The sequence below is a fragment of the Lutra lutra genome, chromosome 1 (genome assembly GCF_902655055.1).
Source record: "Lutra lutra chromosome 1, mLutLut1.2, whole genome shotgun sequence".
Lineage (NCBI taxonomy): Eukaryota > Metazoa > Chordata > Mammalia > Carnivora > Mustelidae > Lutra > Lutra lutra.
The window spans coordinates 120843189-120870889 of NC_062278.1; the positions used below are offsets into that span (position 1 = coordinate 120843189).

Sequence of the window (27701 nt, forward strand, 5' to 3'; positions counted from 1 at the left end):
GCTTGGGGGATGGGGTTTGATTGTCAACATGTATCTTAGGGGGGTTAGAAATACAGGAAATTTCTGCAAAAATTTTTATATGTTAAAGTAGACTTACAGGATCCTGGGGATGGGGGTTTGGGCTAGGATTGCCTTTTGCTCTTAGCAAAATATTAACATTAAGGCAGTTGAGTCCCTAGAGGAATGTCACTCTGCCAGTTTCAAGGACTTGTCAATGGGATGTAGGTGGTAAAGAAATTTAACAGTTTTTCTTCTGCCTTGGTTTTCCACATCAAAATGGATTTCTCAATTTTTTGATGGCTGCAAGTTATTTTTTTTCTTTTCTCCTTCCCCATTGACCATTAGTTATAGTAAATACTCAATAGCAATGGAATTGAAGTGGGTTTCTGCAGAAATACAGTGAATCCCTTAAAAAGTAAAAAGCCGGGCTTCAGTGTTTATTAGGAAACTACCTGCACCGGTCTTTGCTGTTGAAGGATCACCCAACCTTGAGGTTTCGGGTGTCCCTTGGATTTCACTCATACTTTGTAGAGAAGAGCAGAAGGGTTTCTGGCATAAATGGAGGAATGAGTTTGCCGAGAGGGGAGAGCATCAACTCAAGGCCTCACACAGTTCCCAGAGAGCAGGCTCCAGAACCTAAGAGTCCTGAGCCAAAGGGCAGAGGCTGGTGAGGCAGATGGGGTTCTAAATTGATGGGGGCATTCAAACTGGTCAGTTACCCTCTCTTCAGGTTTACAGGTACATGGGGAAAATGCAGCATGATGGCTGGCGGGGGGCGAGTACCCAGTACAAGGTACTGCCCCTCTTCTCCTGGGCAGGCCCCGGGCTGTAGCCCCTGTACCATTGTACTCCACTCCTCACACCCAGCCCTGGAAGTTTCCATGCTGCTGAGAAGTGAGGGACTGGAGACTTGGTGTAGTTCCTCAAAGCTGTTTCAGAACACCTGCCCAGAGCTGTTCGTTCTTAGTGTGGCTGAGGACTTGTAGAGAGACCTTGGTTAATCAGGGGTCTTCCATTTTCTTGAACTTGACTAGCTTCTCCCCATACTTCCCGTGTGTTTTCTTTGGACATGTAAGGCTGTACATGAATGTTTACACACTTAACATGTTATTTGTGGACCCCTTCCAAAATAATGGCTGCTGTGATAGGCACGAAGAAGATACCCAGATGGGAAACATGAGGCTCTTGTCCCCAGGGAGTCCAAAAAAAGAGACAAGTTAAACATTCTTGGTTCCCTTTGTGAGAGGGATCTGCTGTAACCCTCTCTCCCCTGTTAAGAACCTTCAGTGTCTCCCTGTGTCCACCAGCTGGAGTTTGGCTCCTTAGCAGAAGCCCTGCCCAGGCTGATCCTGCCGGAGTTTCGAGCCTGCATCTTGTTTGTGCCCCGCACTCTAGCCAGAGGTCACCATTCTCCAGGCGCTGTGCTTGTGTCTTTCTCCAGTCCTTGCTGAGACCTTTCACTCAACTGACTGGTCACTGGAACCTTCCTAGTGCCGAAGGCAGTGCCTGGTATGTAGGTGGATGACGACTGTTAGTTGACTAACCAAATCCACAAATAGCGGGTAGCCAAAGGTGAGCTCAATTGCCCTAAGAGAGGCTTGCTTTTAAAACTGTGGTGGCTGCAAGGCCTCTGCATCACCTGTCTCTCCAAACACTGAGGGACTGGACAGCATTCAGGGTCAAGGCCCTTGGTCTTCACCATCTGCACATTTTGAAACCCACCCCTTTCCTCTGTCTCCCGGCACTGTCCTGTCCATGGCACCATTTTGGATCGGCTTCTAACTTCTTTCTCTACATCGCTACTTAAATGATCCTCTACTAACGCGCAAATCTGTGCATTCAACTCCTTTGCTCAAAGCCTTTCCGTGGCATCTCACTGCCTTCAGAATTCAGCTCAAACTCCTTATCTTGACCCCCACGGCCTCTCGTGACTCAGCTCCCTCTGCTCGAGCTGCAGGCTCTCCCCCCTGCACTGACTGTAGGGCACGGAAACAAATTGCTTCTCTCCCATCTCCCGGAAGGCTGTGAACTCCTTATCCGTTGTCGTATCCTCAGTGCCTGCCGTTGGTGCTCAATGTATGGGATGTGCTCAGTTAGTACTGGTTCTACTTAACCGAGCTCCCTGGGCTGCCCTTTGCATTAGGTGCTGAGGTAGGGTGGAAGTAGAGCATACACATGGTGAACCTCGGAAACACGGTCCGGGCTGAGCCCCGGGCACTTACTACAGAATGAGCATTTGATGCTGCTCACTTAACCCTCAGAGCCACATACTGGAGGGAATAGGAAGATTTGGGTCGGACAGCTGAAAGAACAGAGCCGTTTGTAACCAAGGTGTGCTTGTTGCCAAGGCCCCAGCTTTAATCCTGTCTGCTCTTGGCCTCCCACCCCGGTGGTAGAGTAGAGCCCCCCAGATGGTACGTCGGAGGCCTGTGTGGGGAGCAAATGGCAGGGTGGGTAGCTGACATGTGTGCAAATGACCCCTGGGAGTGGCTGGCCCTCCAGAAGATTCCAGTGAACCTTCTTCTACCTTTACTCTAGCCTCGGGAGTCAGGAATTCTGTTAGGAGCTTTGGAGCTTGGAGAACACAGGAATAAGAAGGCAGCCCCATGCCAAATCCTTTGGTTCAGATCTGCTCTTCTCTTGGTCACTGTGACTGGAAAGTAGCTCTCAAGAAATTCAGCCAGAGTGGGGATGCTTATAAGTAAGGTGGAGAGGTGAATGGATGGGTTCTTGGTTCCACTTTAATTGTCTTGAGACCAGAGGGAGTAGCTGTGTGTGTGTGTGTGTGTGTGTGTGTGTGTGTGTTGATCAGTACTAACTGGGCCAGCTGAGAAGAGGCTGTAGGTCAGGTTAATTGCGTGGCGTCAAGGGTGCTGATCTAACACTTTGTGACCTTGGACAAGTTATTTAACTTAGGTAAGCCTCTGTTTCCTCACCTATAAGATGGGCACAGTAATAAAACCTGCCCTAGGGCGTTACAAAGATTAAAAGCAATAATTCATGCTCTCTCTCTTGGGTAAATAAATAAAAATAAAATCTTAAAGAAAGAGATAATTCCTGTAAATATTCAGTGTAGTGCTTGGTTCATAGTAAGAAGCCACTAAACGTTGGCTAATACTGAAACGAGGGTGAGCAGTATGTATTTGTTCCATAGTGTCGTGATATAAGTAATCAGAAGATTCAGGGGGGAACCCATGTGGGACTCAGCACAGCAGAGACCTAAGTCCCAAATGCAGGATTATTCCGGTGGCTGAAGCCAGAATGTGGGACCTTGTCCAGGACAACTTGCTGGGTTGGTGTCTGCTGAGGAGGACGGGACACTTTCTAGACCTAGATGGGTCCAGAGTGGCTTGAGAATGTGTGTGCCTGTGTGTGGTGTGAGCATGTGTGTGTGCACGCACACGTGTGTGTGTATGCGTGTGTGTGTTTGAGAACCAGCTAAGCCTCTGGCAGGAACCAGTCTTATTTTCGGACTCTCTGTCCTCGGGCACTTCACTAACGTGAGGTGTTGTTTGGCGGTGGACTTGAACCTTGGAGGCAGAGTTCCAAAGTCTGACTGTGATGCTGGACGTGCTGGGTCCTCAGGCAAGTTATTCAGGGCTCCCCGTCTGCCTCCACAACTGTGAGACGGGGAGGCAGTACCTGATTTTCAGGCTTTTGTGCCATATGTGGAAGGACCTGGCCCAGAGCCCGTCACATGGCGAGCCGCAAATACTGTGTTTGCGTGGCTGGTTGATGCAGACCTCATGCTGCAGCCCAGCACTGCTTGTGAAGCATGGGCCCGGGGACCTAAGGAGCAGCCAGAGCCCAGGGGAGGGCAACGGAAGGCTAACAGCATACATCCTGCGCTTGTCGCCGCCAGTCCCTGGCCAGAGAGGACTGTGGTGGTGGATATGGTGAGTTGGGAAGATTAAGCTGGCAGGAGAAAGCAGGTAGCCTGCAGGGAAAGATGGCAAGTCCATGTGCTGAGTGAGGTCTGATGTCTAGCAAGATCAAGTGCTTTTAGCATTGGGAAGAGTGAGGAAATTCGGCTCAGCTTACCAGGTATTTTCCGAGTGCATATGATTGTCAAGATCTCCAATAATAGCTATTGCTGGGGATCTTAAAACAAATCTCGGGGCGCCTGGGAGGCTCAGTTGGTGAAGCATCTGCCTTGGGCTCAGGTCATGATCCCACAGTCTTGGGACGAAGCCCTGCACTGGGCTGCCTGCTCAGCGGGAAGCCTGTTTCTCCCTCTGCCTGCTTCTCCTCCTACTTGTGCTATCTCTCTCTCTGTGTCAAGTAAATAAATAAAATCTTAAAAAAAAAAAAATCTAAAAAAATGCCCCCCAAAACCTGAAATCTCACAATTACTATGGAATAAAGAATGCCTCCAACGAACCTGAGGCTGTCTTCCTTCTCCCAGGGTTGGATGGTCTCCAGAGAAACCTAAAGGGAAGCTGGGTTATGCAGTGGGTTGTCCCCAAGTCCCCTGAAGCTGCAGATTAGCAAGTATGAGTGACCTGTACTCTTTCTTCCCCGTCCAGCCTTCCTCCAGAAACTTGGCTCCTGCAGGAGTAGTCCATGAGGACCCCTTTCTAGGAAATTTGGGTGCTCACCTCTGGCCAGCCTGACTAGTCATGCTGGAAAAGAGCCTGATGGAAGTCAGTGCGCTGGTAGAGCAGGTAGGGCCACGGCTGCTGGCCTGAGTGTGGGGAGAGGTGTTTTCAGAGGGCGAGCATGGCTGACCTGAACAGGCCCCCAGCATTGCTGGACTTCCTTGCCCACCCTCTCCCTTCTCTGCCCTCTCATCCTTTGCTCTCTTCCTCAGTTCAGTGGCTTCCCGAGGTTAGCTGAGGATGGTCAGAGTAAAGAGAGTCTAGTCAAGTGTGGGACACTGAAGAGCAGGGAACTAGCACCAGCAAGAGAGGCAGGGGGAGCTCTGAGAAACCTCTGGCCCCGCCCCCTTGCTCGTCATGTCTAGAGACAAGGCCAGAGGTGTCCAATGACCTGTCTGAGGACACATGCACTGAGGGGCTGAGACGGGCCAGAACCACAGGTGCTGACCGGTGACACAGCTCTGGATTGAGCTTAATGCATCCTGTCTCTAGGTTATAATAGTATTTTGAGCACTGGTGTCAGGCTTCATTGCAAAAGCTTTGCCCTTGCCTTTGTCACCTGCATCACCCCATGTACAGTTAAGAACTGATGGCCATGAATTTGTCAGGTCTAGTTTGGAATCTTTTAAAAGCCAATATGAAAAAAAAAAAAAAGCTAATATGCAAAATGAGCCCTGGTGGCCACATGGGAGGTTATAGGGTATTGCTTTATTAGTATGTAGAGAAATAAATAGAGCTGAGGAGAAGAGAAAAGGGAACTTCAGACAAAACCACCCTGGGGTGCCTGGATCGCTCAGTCGGTTAAGTATCTGTGTTTGGGTCAGGTCATGATTCTGGGGTCCTGGGATGGAGCCCCACATCATTGGGCTCCCTGCTCAGCGGGGAGTCTCCTTGTCCCTCTCCCCCCCACTGCCCTTGTCCCCCCCAACTTGTGTGCGCTTTCTCTCAAATAGATAAAAAATAAGACCTTAAAAAAAATTAAAAAAGACCACCCTACTCCAGGTTCACCCTGACATAGGTGTGTGGGATGGGTGATTTTATGATAATCATCTGTGACTAACAAAGAATAACCAGCCCCTAGGTGTTATCAACAGAGATGTTGAAAGGATTTAAGTTTCCTGGTTAGCTTTCTATAAAAGACCAACCCTAGAGGCCCTCATTGGCAACCCCTTTCACTCTTGGGAGCTTTTTCTGCATCTTCACTTAATAAACTTCTACTGCGGGGCACCCGGGTGGCTCAGTGGGTTAAAGCCTCTGCCTTCAGCTCAGGGCCCTGGGATCTCAGGGTCCTGGGATCGAGCCCCACATCGGGCTCTCTGCCTGGCAGGGAGCCTGCTTCCTTCTCTCTCTCCACCTGCCTCTCTGCCTATTTGTGATCTCTGTCAAATAAATAAAATCTTTAAAAAAAAAAAACAAAAAACTTCTATTGCTTTAATCAAAAAAAAAAAAAAAGAAAGAAAGAAAAGAAAAGAAAAAAGACAAAACCACCCTGTTGGCCCCTCCTTTTACAGATAAGGAAACTGAGGCTCAGAATGTTTGGATGGAAGAGAAGGAGTCACATCAGGGATCCCTGGACCATGACCCCTCTCACCCTCCCAGTTTTCATAGAGTGTTAAACTTGTCTGATTTTAGAGATTGTCTTTAGTTGAAAGATACAAATTACAAATACAGAATTAGGTCTAACCTTTGGAAGGGACTCCATGCAAGTGACAGGTCGTGAAGCTTCAGCTGGTTGGGAGCTTCCCTGCCAAGCCACCAATGATACCTGGACAGAAGCACCTTGTGGAGATGGCAGAAGAGAAGAGGCTTACAGTCTTGGAATCTGGGAGAGAAGAAGGGACACACTGGTTTTCAGGGTTGAGTCTGAGGGTTGAGTCTGTGGACACCATCACCCTTCCTGCTCTCTCCTTTGTTGTTCCCCCTTTCCATTTTCTAACCCTGTTTGCAACTGCCCAAATGACAGTTGAGCCAAAAATGCTGCCCATTTATAAAAAGGGGAATGGAGACATTTTATGAATAAAGGTGCCCTAGAAACTGGAATGGAAGTGATTCTTCAACTGAAGTGACTGAAGTGGGATCCTGTCTCATTTGTACCCAGAGTTTCTTCACTTATGGGGAGATTGATGACATGAAGAGACAAGTGACCTTGAAGGAATTTACTACTTTCATTTCCCAAAAGAAGGGGGTGTGTGTGCCTGAGTGGCTCAGTGGGTTAAAGCCTCTGCCTTTGGCCCGGGTCATGATCTCAGGGTCCTGGGATTGAGCCCTGCATCAGGCTTTTGCTCAGTTCCCTTCCTCTCTCTCTGTCTGCCTCTCTGCCTACTTGTGATCTCTGTCTATCAAACGAATAAATAAAATCTCAAAAAAAAAAAAAAGAAGAAGAAGAGGGGTGGGGATCCCATGCTATACATGACCACAGGGGAAGCCTCAGGTTCTGGTCAGAAGGCAGGAGTAGGAGCGAGGGGACAGCCTGAACCACAGCCTTCATTAGGTTTTCCGTGGGGGAAAACGGGGCAAGGGAGTTTAGGATCGGCTCGTTGGAATAGTTCTGGTGGACTTCTGGCTATAGGGGTGTTCTCTAGTTGCCTAGTGCCTGGCTCTGGGACAGTTTAGACAAGGGAAGCATTAGCTTGGTGTGTGAGGGTTAGATAAAAAAGGGTGATTTGGGGGACAGACTCAGAATTAGTTGGTTTGGATATGAAAGGCGTTCTCCTGGCCAGCCCTCTGCTGTCTCTAAGAACTTGTTAGCGCTGGGGGTGGGGGATGGTCAGTCTTTCTTTAGCACGCAAGGTTTTTAGGATGTTATAATATCATAAGATATAGGAAAGAAAGAAAACACGATTAATACATTCTGCCTAGCCATGAATGGATTGACTAGACTTTAAAACTTCTTACTGCCTTAGGGTCCCTTTAATCCGTGGCCAGATACAGAAAAAAATCCAGTCCTTGCCCTCTTTTAGTAGATCAGGGCTTGCAAGGAAAATCCTACCGCGGCTGAAGCACTATTCTTGTAATTTGAGGAAGGTGCCACTAGGTGGTGCTTACACCCTGGTCTGGCCTGATAGAACCCCTAGACTTCCTATGGGGTGGATATTTTTCCATTCATTTTATCCTTTCTCTGGCCAAAATGTATCTCATCAGGATCACAGTTTAAACACTAGACACTTCTATAGTATGATTTAAAGAAATATATATCCCTGAATATAATTCATTATCTCTTTTTGCTCTTCAGTCATTATCAAGTATAAGTGAATCTGATTCTTAAAATATATATTTTATTCTTTCTGAGTTTGAATACCTAATCAAAGGGCTATGGTGAGTGTAGTGAAGGTGGTGTGCTTTAGAATAGTTTGGCAAAAGTCTTCAATAGGTAACGCCTATTGCGGCCCTTCCAAGAAGCTAATGTTTCCATCTCTCAGGAGAAAGCATCCTATTTACCTTTCCTTTGTTTTTATTTTGGTGTGTGAATGTTTTCTTCTTCACAGGCATAAAGACAGAGGAAAAAGATAGTGGTGTATAAAAAAAAAAAAAAAATCTCCTGTGTTCTCTTCCTAAACAGTCCCTGGAAACAGAGGACTTGGGTGCTTTCCGAAGAACTGAAAGGTGCTGGTGGCCTATCAGCCCTCACTAGTCACGTCTGAAGCAGATGAGAAATGTGATCTAACGTGAATCCCAGTGCTTAGGGGCTCTAACTTGAAGCAGGAAGCCATGACTTGGTCACTTTCCCTGTTTATTTTAGGCAGTGATCTTTCAAGAGCAAAACAAAGAGAAACCAAATTTCTCTTAAAAGAGACGCAGATTGAGGGCCACCTGGGTGTTTCAGTTGGTTAAGTGTCTGCCTTTGGTTCGGGTCATGATCCCTGGGTCGTGGGATCGAGCCCCACATCCGGCTCCCTGCTCACCTGCTTCTCCCTCTCCCACTCCCCCTGCTTGTGTTCCCTCTCTCACTGTGTCTCTCTGCCAAATAAATGAAAATATCTTAAAAAAAAAAAAGATAAACAGATTGTAAGAAGAGACATGAATTTTACAAAAGCCTTCACTCTATGTAAGTATCCCATCCACCCAACACTTGCAGACTGATTGAAACCACAGGCTTCTCCGGACGTTGCAAAAAATGAAGTTGAGTTAAAAACAGGAAGACTGACTCTAGGTCAGCATGAAACCCCATTCTATTTTAACAATATTTCTAATAGTGTGTTAATTGTTTATTTACATTAAAAAAAGCTAATGTTTTTTATCACTGAAGTACTCCATGCATGCAGTAAAAAACAATTCAAACGACCAAGAATCTTATAAAATTAAAAGCCTTCACCCACACTTCCCAGAGATACTCACTGCTTCTGATTTCTGGTTTTCATTTCCTTTAAGTCATATCTTTGTACCTGAATTTCTTGACCAAGTTATCCATGTATTAATTATTTACTTATCGCTTCCTGAGCTGAAAAAAGAAGACATTGGCACATTTACTCTCCCATCCATTTCCCTCATTTTGTTTCTCAGTTTTTATTGGTTGAATTATTATTTTTACATTGTCGAGGTTTATAAAATTTATATCTTTTTCTGTGATTATAATGAACATTTCCACATTATAAGAATTTCATTATAAAAATTTAAAACCTAGAAATAGCATTTATAATGGTGAGGTGTGTGTGTTTAACTGAATCACCAAGTGATGCTATTGGAGAAGAAAATGTCGTATTAAGTTATTAAAGCTTTGCTGCTCTGAGCAACAGGGTCTTCATTTCTTTCACAGTTCCTGTCTTTCTTCTGGCTCCTGTGTGGCTATAGCTCTTTCTTTCTTTCTTTCTTTCTTTCTTTCTTTCTTTCTTTCTTTTTCCCTCCCTCCCTCCTTTCTTTCTTTCCTTTTTTTTTTTAAAGATTTTATTTATTTATTAGAGAGAGAGGAGAGAGTGCATGAGGGGGTGCAGAAGGAGAGGGAGAAGCAGACTCCCCGCTGAGCAGGGAGCTCCAAGGACTCAGGGCTTGATCCCAGGATGCTGAGAACATGTCCTGAGTCAAAGGCGGATGCTTAACTGACTGAACCACCCAGGCGCCCTGACTATAACTGTTATATTGCATGTCACCCTGTTTTGTGATTCTCATCTTTTGGGTGACAATAATTTTTTTCACATGTGGACCGGTGGTAGTCAATCACCCTTGCCATCTAACTGTAGAACTGTGGGAGGCCAAACTTCTGTCATGTATTTCAAAAAGAATACTTCACAACAGATTGAATGCAGAAGTAGCTAGGCGGGTCCCGCTGTCTTCTATCAGACCAGACATTAGAATGATCCGCAAAATGTCTGACAAGGCCTCTTTTTATTAAGTGGTCTTGTTTTGGGCAGTAGTTATTCTTCATGAGAACGGGGCATTTATTTGAACAGATAATGAGGCTATTACTGTGATTTTTAAATGATTAATAATTTAAAATATCTCCCTTTAAATTTCTGACATGGTAAATATTGGTAGGTACAACACACATAAACAAAAGCTCTTTGGGGTCCTCGATGATGTGGGAAACAAAGGCAAAAGAAAAAATTAAATTTCCTTACTGCGTACAGACCACTGACAAGTACTTGAAACAGACAGAGTGACCTTCCTCTAGGAACTCAACTGCCTCGATGTTAATACTTCACTAAGGGTAGAAGGCAATCTCGGCTTGACATGATCCTGACCTCCAGGATCCTGTAAGTCTACTTTAATCTACAAAAATTCCTTTGTAAACTAACTTTATCTTTACTCCTCAAGATATAGGTTAACAGTCATCCTCCAAGCACATGGCCCACTGATACGCATCTGAAAGGTTTCATGACTAATGTTTTACTAGATAGTAATAAATGACTTTTCCTTTTTTTAAAAAAAGATTTTATTTATTTGAGAGAGAAAGAGAGAGAGTGAATGAAAGAGAGCACATACAAGCACCTGGGGAGAGGGACAGAGAGAAGCAGGCTCTCTACTGAGTGAGGAGCCTGACACCAGGCTCAATCCCAGGACCCTGGTATCATGACCTGAGCTGAAGGCAGACGCTTAACCGACTGAGCCACCCAGGTGCCCCAATAAATTACTTTTCCTAACAGTAGCTAACCCCCTCAAGGTCCTGGAAACCTTACTTCCAAATTCCTTAGAGACTTAACACTACCCCTAGCCCCCTCTCACCTTGAATGTATATAATTACCACCCCTCACAACCCCAGTGCAGCTCTTTCTGTCCATGGGTCCTGTCCCCATGCTTTAATAAAACCACCTTTTTGCACTGAAGACGTCTCAAGAATTTTTTTAAATATTTATTTATTTGTTTATTTATTTTTGTCTCAAGAATTCTTGACATTGGCTCCAAATCCCAACACTTCAACATCACTCAATAATTTTTAAGAATGTAAAGGGACCTGGAGAAAGGAAAGTTCGAGAACAGCTGCCCCAGGGACTAAGTGCACATGTCAAACTTTCACAATTCAGAGTTATGACTACTGTACCACTTCAGCGTGAACTGAGCAACCACAGAGGCCTGTTTACTACCCGCATCTCTGGTGCGGTAAGTGTCCAGATGTCACTTCCACATGCAGGAAAGAGCCTTCAAGATCACCTTACGTTCAGCGGATTCCCCACCCAGGTCCATGCCCTGGATTAGCTAGCGGGCTCTGAACTTGGAGCTTCTCAGGCTCCTTGGAAGACAGCTTTTCTCTTGGCCGAGCTGCTTCTCCCTTCTTTGCTTTTTCTTCCCCTTTCCAAGTCCATCTGTAGGAATTTCCTCGAATGTCTGATCTGCTGGTAGCACTTGTTCTTTTTTCCCTGCCAGTTATAAGCACAGTTTTATACTAAAAAACAACAACAACACATCTTTTCTGTCATTTTATGGTAATTTAGAAGGCACAGAAGTGCTTTTTCTGCCCTCTAAAAGAGGTGCCTAATGTTACTTTCTTTTTTTTTTTTTTTAAAGATTTTTATTTATTTACTTGACAGAGAGAAATCACAAGTAGGCAGAGAGGAAGGAGGAAGCAGGCTCCCTGCCGAGCAGAAAGCCCGATGTGGGGCTTGAACCCAGGACCTGGGATCATGACCTGAGCCGAAGGCAGCGGCTTAACCCACTGAGCCACCCAGGCGCCCCCTAATGTCACTTTCTAAAGCACATTTCATTCATTCATTCCGCTAGCTCACATTTAGTAAAAATCAGTGTCATGTTGGGCACAAGACTGTACAAGCAATTTTTTAAAATAAGTGTCTGGGCTCCTTGCATAACATATAGTTTTTGTTGAACTTACTATTTCTTTATTTTTAAAGTTTTAACATGTTGATAAAATTTCGCAATCATAGAAAGTTACAATGGTACGAAGAATGCCTATATATATATTTTTTAAGGTTTTATTTATTAGAGAGAGAATGAAAGTGAGTGCACAAGTGGGGGGAGGGGTGCAAGCAGACTCCCCACAGAGCACGGAGCCCCTGTGCATGGTGGGGCTCGATCCCAGGATCCTGAGATCATGACCTGAACCAAAGTCAGAGGCTTACCTGACTGAGCCAGCCAGGCACCCCAAGAATGCCCATATATTCTTGACTCAGATTTACCATTTGTTAACATTTCACCCTTTGGCTTCATCATTAGTATGCTCCCTCTCTCTCTCTGTTTCTATTCCATTTGTGTATATATTTGTTTATATATTCTAATATATATTCTGTACTTTTCCTCTAAGCCATCTGAAGGTAATTTGTACACATCAAGTACCCCTATCCATGAATTCTTCAGTGTGTGTTTCCCGAGAACAAGAATTTTCTTTTACCGAACCACAGTATATTTATTGAGATCAGGAAATGGGACATTGCTATATCCTATTATATGGTCCTCGGTCCCACATCCCAATTTTTTCAGTTATCCCCCTCATATCCTATAGTATTTTTCCGCAGGTCCCAGGGTCTGGTCCAGGGTGACACTTTGCACTTAGCTGTCCTATCTCTACTCTTCTTTAATCTGCAACTGTCACTTAGCCTTTTCCAGTCTTTCATGACATTTTTTGAAAAACACCGGCCAGTTGTTTTGCAGAACACCCCTCAGTTTGGGACATGACCCCTCACGGTTAGATTTAGCTTTTGTGTTTTGGGCAGGAATACCCTAGAAGTGATAGTTGTGTTCTTCTCTAGAAGGCACAGGATGTCCCTTTGTCCCATTATTGGTGATGCTAACTTCGGTTACTTATTTAAGGTGGTGTCCATTAAGTTAATCCACTCTAAAGTCATTGACCTTCCCTTTGTAGTTAATAAACAGTTTGCTGAGGATACTTTGAGACTAGGGAAATATCTTGTTCCCTCATTGGTCTTTAACTCAGTGGCATTAGTACCCATGGATGGTGATTCTGGACAGAATTGGTTATGACTCTGATGGTTGCAAAATGGTGATTCTCTGACACCATCGCTCCTTCCACAGATGTTAGTTGGTGTTCTTCTGTAAAAAAGGACTTTCCCTTCTCCTCATTTTAATCTGTTCATTTATTTACATCTGTATTAACTCAGATTCTTATTTTATTACTTAAACATTCTATTGCTATTATTATTTTGATGCTCAGATTAGCCCAGAATTGGCCAGTGGGAGCCCCTTCAAGTTGGCTCCTATGTCCTTTAGTCACATTCTCATCTCTTTCTTTCTAGCACTTTCTTACTTTTTGACACAAAATGTGCCAGGCTCATTTTGTACTTTCTTTTCCCCAGCCCTGAATCAGCCATTTCTCCAAAGGGTCTTGGTTCCTTAAGGTGAGGAAGGGTATTTAAAGACTGAGAGCTGGGGCCTCGGTATGTTGATGGCTACGGGGGTGTCTTTGCTTTAGAACCTTCAGGTGGACAGAGAGAAGGAATGTAAACACACGCACATACCCAGTTTTTTATTTTTCTATCTATATTAAAAACCACAAATTGGAACTGATACTTCTCATTTCAACCCACCAACCCAGGGGTCATTCTTCTCCTCATCCCTCTTTCTTTAGTTGTAACTACCTTCTCCAACAGTGAGAAACTTAACTTTCATCTACATTTACTTCTTTGCTCAATCCTACAGTTCACGGAAGGTAGATTTAGAACTGTTAACTCCTACCCCTGTAAAACAAACTCCCCCGCCCCCAACGAAACCCCAAAACCTTTCTATCTAGAATTGAATAGTTGTAGTTATTTTTGTCGTTAGACTGAAAGCACACAGGCAAAGAATCCTGTTCAGAAGTTACTCTGGTTCTGTTCTTTTCCCACCTTCAGTGTGATTCTGTGATTTGTCTGAAATACAGTTAGGCCAACTTGTTTCTCTTTGCAGCCTAATTTTTCTCTCATCCTTGTTGATTTGATTTGACTCTTGAGTATGCCAAACATTAATGTAATTCCAGAAGTCAGAACTACTAGGCCCGTAACAGTTCTTAAACAGGTATAACATTGGCTGATGGACTGATGCACCCAGAAGAATAAGCCTTTTGCAGGTGATTTTTAGCTGGTTTGCCTGTTCCTGGGGGAGGGCGTTAGGGTCCATGTTGCTCCTTGTGACGTTAAAGCCAAGTGGACTTTCCAGGGTCAGCCTGAGTCCTGCCGGGAAGGCTCTGCCCATTTGCCAAGGAGGCTGGGGAGGGCAGGGGACGCTCTTTTTTAGGCGGCCATGGCGTTGCTGCGGTGGGCTCCCGCCATCTGTGGGACGGTAGCAGGTGTCTAGAGCACTGTGTCTCCGGGCTCTGAGTCCCGCAGGTAGAAATGGCTGTACTGGGGAAGGATCTGCGGTGGGGTCCTAGGAGCCAGAACCACTGGCAGTCAGTGTTTGCACGGTGTCTGAGAGGCTCACCACTGCCGGGGCTCTGCTGGGGGGCTGACCTGGTTGTGCCTTGGGAGATTCTCAGCCTTGGGCAAGGATTAGGGTGCGCAGGCATGGAGAAACCAGAGAGCAAGCATGCAGAAACTACCGTATGGAGACCATGGCTTTTGAACTATGTGGCAGAGGAGACCCACATTGCCACGAAGGTCTCACGTTTCTAGTGACACTTAAATCAATATTGACCGAAGGCGCTGCCCAGATTCAAGTCCGGGGAAGTCAGACTTCGACCACTCCACACGGGACCTTCCTTCCTCTGCGGCGGGGCCATTTCCATTCCTCGTGTGGGTCTGGGTGGCAGAACCCTAACCGGCTGTCGGCTGTCGGTGCTGGAAGGGGCTGGCTCTTGTGGTGCTGACCCAGGCCAGGTCTTGGGAGGGTGGCCTTCAGGGCTGAGCCACAGAGGAAGGATTTCCCTGAAACTTGATGATGAGTTAGGTGGTGAAGAGAGGAAATGCACTGTCCAGAAGTCCTCCTTTCTTACTCTGCCCCCGACTTTCCTGTGGGGACCTTCACTCACATTTAAAATTGTCTGTTGTATTTCCTGCTTCCAAAAAGCTTTCACAATTCTCATCTCATCTGAACTGTGCGGAAACTCACGGGGTAGGTATAGGGCCCCCTGACCCCAGCTCCTGCCCCCACCCCCGCCCATCCAGAGCCAGAGGGGATGAAGGCGGCCCTCACCTGGCCCGCCACATCACTGTTCCGCGGCAGTTTGGCGTCCTCTCTGATGTGTAATTAATAAATAATCAACTTTCAGAAAGCAAACTGCTGGCTCGTGTGTGTGTATCTCAGGCAGAAACAGTCTGTGTGGATGTGCTTTGTCTGCAGGGAAGGGACAGGCCTTTTCTTGCTCTGCCCCTCTCCTGACCTGTGTGGGCAGAAGCAGTTTCTCACCTGGTTTCTTTTCCTCCCGCTGCCAGAAGAGAGAAAAGGAATCATCTCATGTGTCACATGTATCCCTGAAGGCCTGGCGGGTGGCCTGCTGGAGGCACTTGCAGAAGGCTTCTGGGTAGGGGCTTGGCTCCCTGCCCAGGGCAGACCTTTTCCTCTCCCCCTGCTCCCCCACTCGGTGCCCTGGGTACAGGAAGCTGAGTGTTTCCTCCTCCAGGCACATCTCAGGGACAGTTTCCCTACCTTTCTAGACGCCCTGCTCAAGTGTGGAGATTCTCTGGTCAGAGGAGAAAGATGTCTCTCTCTGCACTGTGGTAGCCAGCAGGCAGCCGTGGTGTGGCCCATGTGGGGTGTGGGCCTCCGGGCTCGGAGGGCAAGGCCTGGCTTCTTCCCAGTCCCAGGAGCCGCAGAAGGGAAAACTGTTGCCGTGAGCGGCACGAAGGTGGGTGTGCCCCGGGACCCTGCCAGGCTGACGGGCCTTGGGAGAGCTAGGTACTGACCCCCACTCTGAGGGTTTCTGTTTCTTTACTCTTCTCTGTCTTCTTAGTCTCCACCTCTGCTTCCTAGTCGATTCCACGTCAGGCCCGGCCTCTTCTCTTCCATTAGCCTCTTACATCCATGTCAGAGGATGTTGTTATTCTGGCATTGATGTCTAGGGCCCAGATCTGAGGACGGGGAGATTCTAAATAAGTTTTCAGTTGCTGGGACCAGATCTCTCCCCTGGGGCTTAATGGGAGAGCCCAGAAGGGGAGCGGCTCGCCAGTGGGCCAGGCAGCCCTGGCCAGCACGACACACCTTGGCCCAACCCAACCTGAGCAGCTTGCTATCTCAGGTGGTGGGCAGGAACTAGGCTGTCACCTGTGTCACTTACTGAGGAAGAGATAAGGAAGATAGCTGTTTGGCTGCCCAGAGCTGTAAAGACTGAGTGGAATTCCCAGATGTTCTTTTCCTCTATTTCCAAGGGGACATGGGCAGCATGGAGGATGAACACTTCTCCATAGCTCTGAGCCAGGTCAGGAGCCCCCAGGGATAGAGCCCCTTGAGACAGAGTGAAGATGTGATTCTGAGGAATGATAGTGACACACCTCCAAATCAGTGGCAGTTTCTCTTCTCAGGGGACAAAGCCGTGGACAGAGCATCTTTTACGTAAGGTACCACCCCCTGCATCTTGGACGGGCCTGGTCCTGTGGCTACGGATCAGTACCCAGTGTCCCAGGCAGGGAGCCCCTCCAGTCCGTCTGGTGAGCCGTGGGATTGCCCCTCCCTAGCCGGGCCCAGCTTCCCAGAGCCTGGCTGTGCTCACACCTGCTCTACGAGGCGTGTGGTCCCAGACTCATGGGAAAGACAAGTCCTTCCCAAGTCTCCTCCAGGAAGACAGATTACCTGGCCCACCCTCAGGAATCTGCAGTGTGGGAGGGACTGCAGCTCTGCCCAGATCTCTGGAAGCACGTGGTTCATCTTCAGTCTGCCTCCCAGCTTCGCCGGCCTTAAGGAAATCGTCTCCCCCAGAATGTGGGCTTCCTAGTGCCCGTCTCGCAAGTGAAAAAAGCCAGTCCCCACAGAGAAGAAATCTGTGCTTTTATGGAACTTCAGTTTCAAGAAGAGAATTCCCTTTTTTCTAAACCTGCTCCTGGTTTATTTTTTTCTTTTTCTTTTTCCTTTTTTTTTTTTAAGATTTTATTTATTTATTTGACAGACAGAGATCACAAGCAGGCAGAGAGGCAGGCAGAGAGAGAGAGGTGGAAGCAGGCTTCCTGCTGAACAGAGAGCCCGACTCGGGGCTTGATCCCAGGACCCTGGGATGATGCCTGAGCCGAAGGCAGAGGCCTTAACCCACTGAGCCAGCCAGGTGCCCCATAAACCTGCTCCTGGTTTTCTACTGTGAATCAAGATGGTCTACAGGTGGCACCGCTCTTTTCGCTTTTTGCCATCAAAGAGGACCATGTCAGGAACAAAGTTCTCTTCTTCTGAAAATTGTGCATTTCCCTTCCGTGGCCCCTGTGTCCCATGTCAGAACCTCTCAAGCTAAGTGAATCCCCAGCATTTGAAATGGTTAAAACTGCAATTCAGGGCTGGGGACCATAGAGGCCCACATGCTTGTTCATTTTATCCTGCTGGTACCTACTGTCCTCCCACTTAGGAATCACAGCCCTCTTACCCTCTACCCGCAGATCTTTTAAACCAAGACTAACCACATGGTATCCTATGGGGTTGTCTCATTTTGCCAACTGGGTGGAGACACCAGGAAGAGCCTGAAGCTTCCCAGCCTTACCCAGATGGCGGTCAACTTCACATCTACCTCTACCAAGAGCAAAATGAAAGTGTGGTGGGCAAGACCCATTGAGAAAGGGTTGAGGGTGGGCATTCCTCGCATCTTCAAAGTCTGGAAGGAAGCTGAAAGTCTCAGAAGCCCCTCACAAATGAAACACTGTCACTTGGAAAAGAAAAAAAATATTTTTAAAGATTTTATTCATTCATTTGTGGGAGAGAGAGAGAGCACGAGCCGGTAGAGGGGCAGAGGGAGAAGCAGACTCCCTGCTGAGCCAAGAGCCGGAGATCATGACCTGAGCCGAAGGCAGACGCTTAACCATCTGAGCCATCCAGGTGCCCCCTGTCACTTGGAAATTTTGATGCCTCAGTTCTAAAAAATAAGTGATTCCAGATGCAATTGCTGAGAAATCTATGAACTAACTTAGTGGAAACTGCCCCATCTGAAGCTGGGCCTCGAGTAAGCTCTGTGTCCAGAGCATTTCTGAGCTGCACAAGTTTCTGTCTGCCTCACTCTGAGGATGAGAACTCTGGCTTCTGACACTCCACAGATGTTCATCTGGACTTTGGCAACACCTTACAGACTTCCACAGGGGCCCAGCTGGCTTCTACAAACAATGTAACCTTTCCTTTAGCCATCTGAATCTGACGTGACATCTGGGAACTCTGAGCTTTTTATTTTTCTGGCCCGGAGCTGTTGGGGCCACCCATGTGGGTCCCCACAGCATCTCAGGCAAATTGGAGATGAAAGACAAGACTTGGTCCCTGACATGGAGCAGAACCTTCCTGCAAATGGTTCAGGGAAAATGATAAATTTCTCCAAATCATCCATTTCTCCAGTCTGGGAGATAGCCTCGTGTCCAGCCTGAGCATGGCACTTAAATATGGGGCAACCTCAGAGGCTCTCGCTGTCGGTGTTGCCCGTCACAGCACCCTGTTTGCGCCTGTGTAATAGAGGCTGAATAATGAGACTATTGTTTTGGGTTAAAAAAAAAAAGAGGGTTGCTGGGCGGAGAGGGAGTATGGAGAGGGTGGCTGGGTTATGGACATTGGGGAGGGTATGTGCTATGGTGAGTGCTGTGAGATGCGTAAGCCTGATGATTCACAGACCTGTACCCTTGGGGAAAATAATACATTATATGTTAATAAAAATAATTAATAATAAATTTTTTAAAAAGTACCTGGAAAAAAGGAAAATAAAAAAAAGATAGCTCAGAGCTGGTCCAATTGTCACCTGTCATAAGCCCAGCTGTTCTACTCCCTCCTTCCCTCGGGGATAGAAAGGACTGGGTAGAGGGGCAGAGGGAGAGTCTGTGAGTCATGACCTTTGTGGTAGGACCTGTCTGAGACGGGAGGGGATTCCTTACCCTCTCACAAAGGAGGGAGTTGGGTGTGAGGTTCCGGAGTGTGGGGGAAAAGCTGATATTCTGTGTTCCTGTGAGATGTCTGCTCGGGCTGCAGACCCATGGCTCTGCCCTTAGCCTGTCTGAGCAGGAGCAAAGGGGGATTGGGAAACATGGGCAGGGCAGACAGAGAGCAGGGTTGTGGAGTAGCCAGCTGTGATATTGTGATTTATAGGAAGAAATATATATTTGGCTTTAATACCCCTTCCTGGCATAGAGCTCCCAAAACCCTTGGAATTTCCTAAGAGATAAGAGTGACAAGGGTATCTGGTCATTCATAACCATCTCCTCTCACCCACAGCTGGGTTCATGTCAATAAGTTGGCTTTTGGAAAGCACATAAGGGTGGGGTCTTGGTTCCCTTGCCAGGGAACCAACCATGATTAGAGGGCTGGAACTTTCAGGGGAGACGTGGGGACTAGAGATGGAGTCAGTTGCCAATGGCTAATGATTTCATCAATCATGCCAACGTAATGAAGCCTCCATAAAACCCCAAAAGAACGAGGTTCGAAAAGCTTCCAGGCTGGTGGACACATGGAGATTTGGAGAAGGTGGTGGGCCTGGAGAGAGCATGGAAGTGACACGCTTTCCGCCCTTGGCATCTCTTCCCCTCACTGTTCCTGAGTTATACCCTTTTGAAACACAGCGGTAATCTAGGAAATCAAGTGTTTCTCTGAATTCTGAGAGCCATTCTACCAATTAATGGAAGCCAGGGAGGGTATCACGGGAACCTCCGATCTATAGCCAGTTGCTCAGAAGCACAGCTGAACAGCCTGGCCTGGTGACTGGCATCTGAACTGGGGGGGGTGGGGTTGAGCAGTGTTGGGGAATCTGATAGTTTCCAGACAGATCATATCCAGACTGAGTCGGACTAGAGGACACCAGCCACTGCTAGAGAAGAGCTGGGTGTCGGGGGGGACAGCCTCACATTAGGACTGGTTTCAGGATTGTACCAGCCGTGGGCCAAGCAGTCACTCTGCAAGGTGGCTGGTTTGAGTTGTCTGGACAATAGTCTCTGCCATGGGGCTGGAGCCCAGGCTGGGGGCAGGGGTGGGGACACACTTCAATGGAGCCGTGGCAGGATGTGGGGAAAGGAGAGGCGTGAAGGGCGGGCACTTGAGCTGTGGTCATGTTGATTTCCGGGGTATAGGACACCAGTGTGGGGGGCCTGTGAAAGAGCCCCATGGTGTCTCTGTGTTACCTACTTCACAGTTTCTTCTAGGGTTCCCTGTCTCATCTGTTTTCCTTTTCTCTGTGCTTTTCTCTCTTCTCCCTTCTTTCTCTCTCAACCTGCGCTTTTGCTGGTCTCTCTTGAAGAACATCAGGGTTGCAACATTGGGGTCAAACGCAGGCTCTTCCAACCGGTCTCTGATGAGCACATGGGCTCTGGGGAAGACTGAGTTACATTCTCTTGTCACTTGGTTAAAAAAAAAAAAAAAAAAAAAAGGTAGGCACATTCTCCTAAGCTTCCTGAGATAAACTGTCATGGCCCCGCCACCAAACTCATTTTAGACCATTGATACTTTCATTCTCAGGGTGCTGAGCCTCCTAAAGTTTCTGCCTCCTTTGGGAACCCCCTTTAAGGCTGAGGAGTTAGTCCAGTGGGATCCTGGGAGTGAAAGCTTCTCGTATGCAGTTGGGTAAGCAGACATGGACACGAAGCAGTCTTTAAGGGGGACAGGAGAAGCAGGGATGGAAGAGGAATGCGATTTCTAACCGCATGGTGGGAAACCCGTGGGAGGGCCGACACCAGCATCGTGAAGCAAAGTTCAGGGTGTTAGAAATGGGAACCTAAACAATTGACTTATAGGAAAGCAAAGGGCAAATCACCGGAGGTCAGGGCCAAGCACAGATTTTCTAGTCAGGCATGGGGGATTCAAACCCAGCCATGGGCTCCCAGCAGTCCTGCCTCTCCTCCCGGCCTCCTTCCTCCGCTCCGCACAGGGGGCCCTCTCCCTGCCTGCCTCCCAGGGGTGTTGTGAGGACCAAAGGAGAAGATGGCTGTGGAAGGTGAAAGTGTTCTCTAAATTGTTCCTCCTTGTTGTCAAGAGCCGCCATTGTCACTGCTGTTTCTAATAAAGAAAGCCGTGGTGGGAAACAATGCAAGGAGAGACGGGAAGCTGGGCCATGTCCTGAATCTGGACATTAGGATTCACCAAACAGGTCTTGTGGTACCATTCGTTCAAGGACAAGCATAGATCGGCACCGTCTTGCTGTGAGCCCCAGTCACCGTTCTCACATTTACTGATCGTCAGGAGATCCCGTATTTGTGGCTTGTGAAACACAGAGGGACGGGAACACACACAGAAGAAAGGCGCTACGGCTGGCGTCGGGGACTGGCAGGAGATGCCAAGGGGTCTGAAGTCTTCACTGACAATCCTAATGATTTTTTGAGGCCCTTTCTTGATCTGTGAGTGCATGATACAAAGAGAGAGGAGGGGATGGGCTTCTCTCCTTTTGTTCGGACCTCGGTCAGTGGGCCTCAGGCTTTGGTGCTAGGTCCTGGGCGCGTCCATTGCTCTCCGCCATTCGGGAGTCAGGGTCCTGCGACTCTGACTGTAGATGTTCTTTCCCATTCTCTTGATCTCTCTGCCTTCTCACTGTGTCTGTAGATCACCCACAGGCTCGGTTAGACTCCCTATGCACACTGCTTCCTAGCTGCCCCCTCCCCCCACCCCTGCGAGGTGAGAGTCCTCTGTCACTGCTGTGGCCTGAGGTACTGGAGGGTGACCGATGTGTGCATGTACACTACCAGGCCTGCGCAAGAGGGTTCACAACACCGGCTGCTACCGGTGGTCTTTAAGCCACTTGAGTATTTCTGCAAGGTTTAGTTTCTTCAGCAAAGAGCTTCCATTTGAGCATTTGTTTAATCTCCTTTGTTATTTTTGAACTGGAAATGTAAGGAAGGCATGAGTTTAACCACTTAAAAAACCTCTGATTCTAAACAACTGCCAAAGGACACCTTAGGGCCCTGGGGGGTGGGGCGGAGGGGGCATGGAGGTCGCTGGGACAGCAGGGTCTGGTCAGGAAAGCAGCCACTGCTCCAGGTGTTTTAAACAGCAGGAACTCAATCGCAAAATTCATCACAGGGGTGTTTGGGAGGGAGGACAGAAAGTATAAAGTCAGTCTACCTGAAGGTTAGTGAATTCTGGAAGCTGCTCCTGCACTGGGACGGGAGGACTGACAGGGAACATGTTACACGCAACTAATGAATCATTGAATGTTATATATATGATGTACTCTATGTTGGCTAATTGAATTAAAAATGAAAGAAACAGAGAAAGAGAGAGAAGAAAGAGAGGGAGAGAGAAAGAAAGCAAGAGGAAGAAAGAAAGGAAAGAAAGAGTGAAAAGGAAAGGAGGAAAGAGGCCTTACCCTGTGCTCATGACCACTGCCTGAGCTGGGGTCCAGGATCCCATGCTCACTAGAATTGCCCCCACCTACCTTCCAGAAGCCAGAACTCAGTCACCTGGCCATAGCCATCTGCAAAGAGGCTGGGAGGTGTAGTCTACTAAGCAGCGAGAAGGAAAGGGAACCAACACACCGGCCAGCTTGCCTCTGCCCATGTGGATACAGGAGTCACTGTCAGGAGAGAACAGTGACCCTTCGGCAGAAAACAGCCTCCAAGACCCCATGTGTGCATTCACATGCCTGCCCTACACGGTCAGGTGGGCGGACCGGCAAGCTGAGGTCTGCTAGCCCCCTCCCTTTCCACTCCCCTCCCCTTCCCTCCCTGGCCCTCTGCAGCGCGACTAGCTGAGTTCCGTGTGCTCTGTTTCCAGGGGGAGCTGGCCCAGCACCAGCCCTGGTGGAAGAGCCAGCTGTTCGTGTGGGAGCCAGTGCTGTTCGGGACCTGGGATGGTGTGTTCACGTCCTGCATGATCAACATTTTTGGGGTCGTCCTCTTCCTGAGGACTGGCTGGCTGGTGGTGAGTGGACGAGCTGGTGACCCTGCAGTTTCTTGGGGGCCCGTGATCCGGCAGGCTCTGCGCTCTCGGGCACTCCGCAGCTCAGGCGACAGACCCCGAAGCACGGGTGGCCCAGAGCTCGAGATAAGAAGCAGGCACACCACCTAGCTAGCACTGCTGTTTCAGTGAGAATCCTGAGAACCGAGGCCTCAGATGAAGGTTCCGAGGGAAGCCTCCCCACGGATTTAAGTTATACGACCTCACAGATATGAGGAATAGGAGCACAGAAGTCAGGGCACATCATGGGTGGGACTGTGGGTGGATCAGAGAAAGCAGACTGGTGGCAACTTTGCCTCCAGCTGGTGACCCTCTCCAGCTTTCTTGGCACTTTCCCACTTCACGCGTGCTCTCCTGGTGACACCAGCTTCTTCGCCCACACGGTCGCCTCCCCCAGCGACCTGCCAACCTCGTGGGTAAGGCTGCACACGACCATGCTGGGTCAGAGGTGCCTGAGATGGTGGGGGCAATTTGCTTCTTCCATACAGAGAGCAAAGGGCCCTGCTTTGTGCCTTCCGTGAACCATCTTGGGACCTTCCAAGCAGATGTGTGTCCTGAGTGGGGGTCTGAGCCCCGCACACAGGGCCTTCTCCCTGGGACTTCCATAAACTAAACAGGCTGCTTGAAATAAAAGGGTAGCCTGTCAGGAATCGTGGACGAGCCCCTACTGTGTTCCAGGACTACTGTGTGCCAATGGGATTGCAGAATAGAAGGCCCCGTTCCTCCCCCAGGGTGAGCCAGCAGCCCTCCCTGCTGGGTCCATTTCACATCAGGAACCCAAGTGAGGTCTCAAGGTAGTGTGAACTCCCTCAGGAGTGGAACAGGCCCCAAGTGTCCGGTTGCTATGGGATCCAGGAAAGTGGAGTCCTGGGGGAGGCATGGTTCCGCCAGGCTCTGAGAGGTGAGCGGGACTGCCGGGTTGAAAGACAGAGCAGGCCATTCAAGGTGTGGACTGTACCAGTCAGCATTCTTCAGAGAAACAGAGCCAATACCAATAGGAGATATCTATCTATGAGACATCTAGGACATCCTATGTATATGACTGTGGGGTCTGGCGAGTCTAAGTGAGACTCAGATAAGCATTGAGGTTGCAAGCTTGAGGCTGAAGGCTGGGAACACAGAATTTCTATGTCGTAGTCTGGCAACAGAATTCTTTCTTCTCTGGGAAACTTCAGTCTTTGCTATTAAGACCTTCAACAGTCCGGAGGAGGCCTACCAGCTGTTGGGAGGGTCTCCTCTTTTGTCTAAAGCCTACTGACTATAAATGTTAATCACAGCTTAAAACAAACACAGTAACATCTAGACTGCTATTTGACTAAACCAGTGGTCACCATAGCCAATCCAAGTTGACACAAAATTAATCATCACGTGGGCAAATTCTGGGGGAGTAAAGGTGCACTGTGGTGGGGTGTGTGGGGCTCTTAGCCCCTCAGGAGGCCTGGCGAGGCCAGACCTTCCTGAGTTCTTGCTCCACTCCATACACAGGTCCTTAGCTCAGGGTTCAGCCTTAGTCATGGCCTCGAGGGGTCTGAATTTTTTTTTTTATTAACACATGGAGAGCTTAGAGTAGGGTCAGCAGCCTCCCTAGTGTGGATGCTAAGAATCCATGCCTCTTACATTCCTCCCAAACTTGGAGAAACTCCTGCTTACAAAAACCCAATCCCTCCAGCTCAGACTCCTTGTCCTGCCTCCAGATTTAGGCATCTGGAATCCACCTCTGTTTTTGCACCTTCCTAAAGGCCACCTCATTGCCCAGCACCTCTCCATCCTGTGTCCGAGGGAGGCCCAGCAGTCTGACTGCTGCGGCAGAGGAAGGCCCGGCCGGTGACCGCTGGGCCCCCAGGCTCGGCTTCATGCATGGGGTAGTTATGGAATGGTAGGAGGAGAAAAAGGTAAGCTCTCTCTCTCTCTCTTTTTTTTAAGTAGGCTCTGCACCCCACGTGAAGCTCAAACTCACAGCCCCTAGATCAAGAGTTGCACACTCTACCGACTGAGTCCTCCAGGCACCCCTAAGTGCTCTCTCTATTTTGACTCTTAAGTCTTTAAGGGCCTCTTCTTAACTCTCACTGGGCTCTTTTTTTGGAGAAATGGCTAGGCAGAAGCATCTATTCCATCCCCAAAGTGAAGGTACAAGTTGTCTTGTTACATTTTCCATTGCAGCAGAACGCAGGACTCCAGTACCTAGCAGCCTAAGGCACAAACCTATATTATCTCAGAGTTGCTGGGGTCCAGGGACTCAGCTGCAGCATAGCCGGGTGCCTCTGGCTTGGGATCTCTGCTGGGGATGCCCTCAGCCTGTCAGCCGGGGCTGCCATCCCACCCGAAGGCTCTACCAGCCGAAGATCACCGGTGTGGTGGTTGGCCGGCCTTGTCACCGGAGGCCTCTTCCTAGGGCTGCCTCTCCACATGCCGCTGACTTCCCCAGGATGAGCTATCTCAGAGAAAGAGAGAGAGCGAGAAAGAGGGAGAGCGAGAGAAAACGCGTGCACCCAAGATGAGAGCCACGGTCTTTTTATATCCTCATCTCAGAAGTGATATCCCTTTACTTCTGCAGTGTTCCGTTCATTAAAAGTGAGTCACCAGGTTCAACCCCAGCTCAAGGGGCGGAGATGACACAGGGCACGTGCGCCAGGGGCTGGGGATCCTGAGGGCTGCCTTGGAGGCTGCCTACTACACCAATACACCCTTTTGCCCTGATATGATGTGAGCTCTCAGGTTCGTTTTACCTGAAAAGCCATATTTGATCATGGAAAAAAAGGCAAACGTGAAATGGCAAAAATAAGATAGAACTATGAGGAGGTGGCATAAAACTCAAGTCAGGAGAAGTCATGCCAGATGATTGTCAAGTAGACTCTACGAGCTCTGAAGACTAATTTGGCAGCACGCTTAGGACTTGGAAGATGTTAAAGTGGCAGTTTTGATATGAAAAGTCAAAGACCAATGGATATCTTTTTTTTTTTTTTAGATTTTATTTATTTATTTGAGAGTGAGAGAGAGAACACAAGCTGGGGGGAGGGGCAGAGGGAGAGGGAGAAACAGGCTCCCCACAGAGCAGGAAGCCTGATGTGATGCGGGGCTTGTTCCTAGGACCCTGAGATCATGACCTGAGCTGAAGACAGACGATTAACCCACTGAGCCACCTGAGCGCCCCCACAGGATATCTTTTTTTTATTCTTTATTTGACAGACAGAGATCACAGGTAGGCAGAGAGGCAGGCAGAGAGAGAGGAGGAAGCAGGCTTCCCTGCTGAGCAGAGAGCCTGATGTGGGGCTTCATCCCAGGACCCTGGGATCATGACCTGAGCCGAAGGCAGAGGCTTTAACCCACTGAGCCATTCAGGTGCTCCCCCCCACCCCCAGGATATCTTATTATCACATGCAAACAGTTTGAATGCATGAACAAAGGAAGAAAATAGTAGTTCTATAATTTCATTAAAAATATGAAATCAGGGCACCTGGGTGGCTCAGTTGGTTAGATGTCTACCTTCGGCTCAGGTCATGATCCCAGGGTCCTGGCATCGAGTACCAGGTCAGGCTCTCTGCTCAGCGGGGAGCCTGCTTCTCCCTCTCCCTCTGCCTGCTGCTCTACCTACTTGTGCTCTCTCTCTCTGTCAAATAAGTAAATAAAATCTTTAAAGAATATATATAAAATCAGCAAAGTAAGAAAATGTATGAATAAAGTCTAATTGAATAAAGCACATCCCGCTCTCTTGGTACTCCCAGCCCAGAGGTCAAGATGGACTTGGAAACAGACCCATCTTTAAGTACTTTAAGTACTATAAGACCCACAGATAAGTACTGTGGTACTTCTAAGTACCTGGGTACTTAAAGAGTACTGTAGGAGCCAGAGGAAGGTTCCAGGGACAGCGTCCCACAGGAGGAAGCCCCTAACCACTGAGTCTTAAGTGAGGCTGTCCAGAAGGTGGAGTGAGCAGGAAAGACATGCTGCGCAGGGGGGTGGGGGGAAGAGCCTGGGCCTTTCTTTCTTTTTTTTTTTTTTTTTAAAGATTTTATTTATTTATTTGACAGACAGAGATCACAAGTAGGCAGAGAGGCAGGCAGAGAGAGAGAAAGGAGGAAGCAAGCTCCCTGCTGAGCAGAGAGCCCGATGCGGGGCTCAATCCCAGGACTCTGGGATCATGACCTGAGCCGAAGGCAGAGGCTTTAACCCACTGAGCCACCCAGGTGCCCGAGCATGGGCCTTTCTGCCAGGGCATGGGGATGAGGACTTGGGGGGTGGAGAGGGGCGGATTAGGAGGGGCCACAGGAGCACCCTGCTGGTGGCGGCAAGTCCCTGAAGAGCTTGAAGCAAGGACCTTGCCCTTCATTTGGAATTCTTTCCAGGCCTTCCTCTTGTGCATTGCCTCTGTCCTTTTCCTGGTGCCTCACCTCTGCTCAGCCCTTCCTCCCCACCCCTGTGACAGCCCTGGGGGGCGTGGGGGGAGGTGGTCAGTGTTCCTGGGAAGGCCCCCGTCCTAACCCCTGCCCTTGCCCCTTGCTGTTGTGTTGCAGGGAAACACGGGAGTGCTCATGGGCATGTTCCTGGTGTCCTTCGTCATCCTGGTGGCCCTTGTCACTGTGCTGTCCGGCATCGGTGTCGGGGAGCATTGTGGGGTCGGCAGTGGGGGTGTCTACTCCATGATCTCCTCGGTCCTCGGCGGGCAGACCGGAGGCACAATCGGGCTGCTCTATGTGTTCGGACAGGTGAGCCTGGGCGGCTGGGGGTGGGGAGCCGTGCCCGGAGGCCCTC

The 27701-nt window shown here is 48.6% G+C and overlaps 1 protein-coding gene across 1 annotated transcript in view; it reads left to right on the plus strand.

The window, feature by feature from the left end:
• Nucleotides 1–27701, plus strand: part of SLC12A8 (solute carrier family 12 member 8) — a 144419-nt gene that overhangs the window by 2021 nt on the left and 114697 nt on the right. Inside the window, 2 exon segments of the mRNA XM_047734824.1 lie at nt 22770–22916; nt 27464–27655. Of these exon segments, the coding sequence (XP_047590780.1) occupies nt 22770–22916; nt 27464–27655 (339 nt within the window).